General features: G+C 41.2%; 1 protein-coding gene across 2 annotated transcripts in view; it reads right to left on the bottom strand.

Moving 5' to 3' along the window:
• LOC127009892 (E3 ubiquitin-protein ligase Rnf220-like) overlaps positions 1-1,930 on the bottom strand; it is a 98,093-nt gene extending 96,163 nt beyond the window's left edge. For both annotated transcript variants that reach the window (XM_050883412.1, XM_050883413.1), the window contains exon 1: positions 1,794-1,930. In XM_050883412.1, the coding sequence (XP_050739369.1) occupies positions 1,794-1,811 (18 nt within the window). In that variant the 5' untranslated portion in view covers positions 1,812-1,930. The remainder of the gene's footprint in view (positions 1-1,793) is intronic.
• Positions 1,931-3,506: the final 1,576 nt, after the last annotated feature.

The following is a 3,506-nucleotide window of genomic DNA, read 5'->3' as shown; positions in this document are numbered from 1 at the left end:
TTCAAACTCTTTTTCATTCACATTTATTTTTTTCCTGTTTTTCTTTCGCTTATAAAATGTATCGTTAAATTTTTTTTACTTTCTTTCGCCTATTTATTTATCTTTATCTTTTCCTGCTTTTTCTTAACTTATCAATAAATTTTATGACTATTTCTCTGTCTTGCGGTTCTCAATTCATCCTAACTAATTTTTTTAACTATTTTTTCTAACGTTCTCTCTTTTGCGTATTAATCAATCTTTATTAATTTTCTTTCTTCCTCTTTCGCTAATCAGTATATTTTTTCTACTTTCCTTTTTTTCCGCTAGTCAATCTATCCTTTTCTTTCTTACTAACGTTCGCTTATGAATATCTTTTTTTTCTTTTAATTCTTATCAATCTATTTTTTTTTTACTCCGTCTCTATCGCTTATCTCTATAAATTACTTTCTTTTTCACTAATCAATATATCTTTGTTAATTTTCTTCATCCTGTCTATCTTTCGCTAATCAGTCTATCTTTATCTTACTTTAGTCTCTATCTCTTTCGCTTACCTCTATGAATTACTTTCCTTTTCACTTAATAAACTGTCTATCAATTTTCTTCTATCTTTCGCTAATCAATCTATCTATTTTTTTTTTTTACTTTATATATCTTTCGTTTATCAATTTACCTCTATTAATTTTCTTTCTTTTTTGCGTATCAAACTCTCTTTATTAATTTTCTTCTCACTTTCTATCGTTCGCTAATCAATCTATCTCTATCTTATTTTTTTTTACTTTATCTCTTTCGTTTATCAATTTACCTCTATTAATTTTCTTTCTTTTTTGCGTATCAACCTATCTTTAATTGTCTTCTTCCTTCCTATCGTTCGCTAATCAATCTATCTCTTATTTTTTTTTAATTTATCTCTTTCGTTTATCAATTTACCTCTATTAATTTTCTTTCTTTTTTGCGTATCAACCTATCTTTAATTATCTTCTTCCTTCCTATCGTTCGCTAATCAGTCTATTTTATTTTTCACCGGCCGTTAGCGCGCTGAGGAAGGCAGTTTGCGGTACCCTGAACGTCGTCACCCCCCCACACACAGACTCAAGGGGCAAGGCGACGGAGATGAGCACCGAGGCAACGCGCAGCTATAGCATAAGCTCCCGTTGTAGAGAGACCAGCGGACAAGAAGAAGAAAAAAAGCGGGAATTTCTTAGCGTATTAAAAATCTTTCGCCGTTATCAAAATTACGCGCAAAAGAAATAATTAACAGCATCATATTTTCTCTTCACTCAATAATAATAATAATGATAATAATAATAATGATAATAATAATAATAGTAAGAAAACACCTGTCGGAAATTTTTGTAACTCGTTGAAATTACCTGAGTATGTAAAGGTAGAGTCCGCGCTGCTACTACTACTACTACTACTACTACTACTACTACTACTACTACTATTACTACTACTACGAGAAGGAGAAGAAGAAGAAAAAAAAATATTAATAAGGAGGAGGAGGAGGAGGAGGAGAAGAAGGAGGAGGAGGAGGAGGAGGAAGAGGAGAAGAACGTCGGCCTCAGCAGTAGTCGTAGTAGTAGTAGTAGTAGTAGTAGTAGTAGTAGTAGTAGTAGTAGTAGTAGTAGTAGTCGTAGTAGTAGTGGTAGTAGTAGTAGTTGTAGTAGTAGTAGTAGTAGTAGTAGTAGTAGTAGTAGTAATCATCTTCCCACTTACCTGTTGTCTCATCTCACCTGGAAACACACACACACACACACACACACACACACACACACACACACACACACACAGGTAAGGCGTCGTTAATTAGTTACCTTGTTGAAATAATCCATCAAAACGACTCTTAAGTATCACCCGCACATGTCCACTGGTAGAGTTAGCTTTAATTATCTCTACTATCTTTCTTTTTCACTCCCCCGAATCCCGGTCTCGCGGGGTGGGTGTGATCGAGTGGGAGTGCGGGCGGGTGGGAGGGAGAGCGAAGGGAGAGGGGCCGTACGTCTCTCCCCTTCGGCGGTCCAGAGACAACTGACTTCCCCGAGCTGTTTGTACCCTCTTCTCTCCTCCTCCCTCCCTCCCTGCTGGCGTTGGAGGGAAGATGGAGGGAGCGAGAGATGGAATGGAGGTACTGCGGCTGCTGGTGGAGGAGGAAAGGTGTGTGTGGAGAGGTGGAGGAGGGAGAGGAAGAAGGTGGAGTGAGGTTATTGTGAATGGAGTGTCATTCGTGTGTGGTAATATTTTTTTTTGTGATACTACTACTACTACTACTACTACTACTACTACTACTGCTACTACTACAAAGCCCTTTCCTAACGTTCTCCACCTGGTCCGTTGTCTGGTGTTAGTGTACTCCATCCTGCTCTGGTAAAGGTTTTAATTCCACCTCTCCACCTGGTCCTCTGTCTGGTGTTAGTGTACTCCATCCTGCTCTGGTAAAAGGTTTTAATTCCACCTCTCCACCTGGTCCTCTGTCTGGTGTTAGTGTACTCCATCCTGCTCCGGTAAAGGTTTTAATTCCACCTCTCCACCTGGTCCGCTGTCTGGTGTTAGTGAAGGTTCTAATTTCACCTCTCCACTTGGTCCTCTGCTTGGTGCTAGTGTAATCCAGCCTTCTCCGGTAAAGGTTATAATTCCACCTCTCCACCTGGTCCTCTGCTTGGTGCTAGTGTAATCCAGCCTTCTCCGGTAAAAGTTATAATTCCACCTCTCCATCTGGTCCTCTGCCCGGTGATAGTGGACTTCAGCCTCCTCCGGTAAAGATTCGAATTCCACCTCTTCACCTGGTCCTCTTCCTGCCCTGACTTTTAATATTTCTGAGTTGCCACTTTGTTATTCTGGTTACTCGTCTGTTATTTCTACGCATATCACCCTCCCAAGTCCATTCCTTAATCGTCGTTAGAGTATCCTCCATCTTTGTCTGTTCCCTGATCCATGGTGCTCGCGTCCTGGCTCCGTGTCACACCCTGCACTTTTCTCCCCATTTCTCCATTTTCTTTTGATCTTTTGCGAGGCTCCAAGTTGCTGTATGTTAGGACTGGCAGGACGCACTCTCATGGTACACTCTTACACTCCAGGTTGAGCCTCTACCGGTGAAAGAGTGGAGATGCTGGTTAACTCTTGCATAAGGGGTCTGGACAGTATAGGGATGAGCGTGAGTAGATGATCCTAGCTATAATCCTTTACTCTCTCAAGTGTTCGCAGTGGTTAACGTCACTAAACTAGGAATCTGCTGGCCTTGGTTCGAATCCCGGCCGGTCAGAGTGCAGCCTATCCAACTGTTCATCCTTCCTCTCGGTCTGGTCAATAAATCGGTACCTGGGGAAACCTGGGGAAGGTAAACTGTGGGATCCCGGATGTCACACTGGCCCTGGGTCGGGTTAAGTACAATCCTCCACCTCAAGCTCAAGGGCCAATGGGGCGGAGATGAGCACCGAGGCCACGCGTAGCTATAGCGTATTTTTTTTTTACAGCACAGGAAGCAACTCAAGGCCAACGCACAGAAATTGTAGAAAAAAAGTCCGCTAATC

Source organism: Eriocheir sinensis, chromosome 42, assembly GCF_024679095.1.
Source record: "Eriocheir sinensis breed Jianghai 21 chromosome 42, ASM2467909v1, whole genome shotgun sequence".
Classification (NCBI taxonomy): Eukaryota; Metazoa; Arthropoda; class Malacostraca; order Decapoda; family Varunidae; genus Eriocheir; species Eriocheir sinensis.
This window is presented reverse-complemented; position numbering and strand designations above follow the sequence as displayed.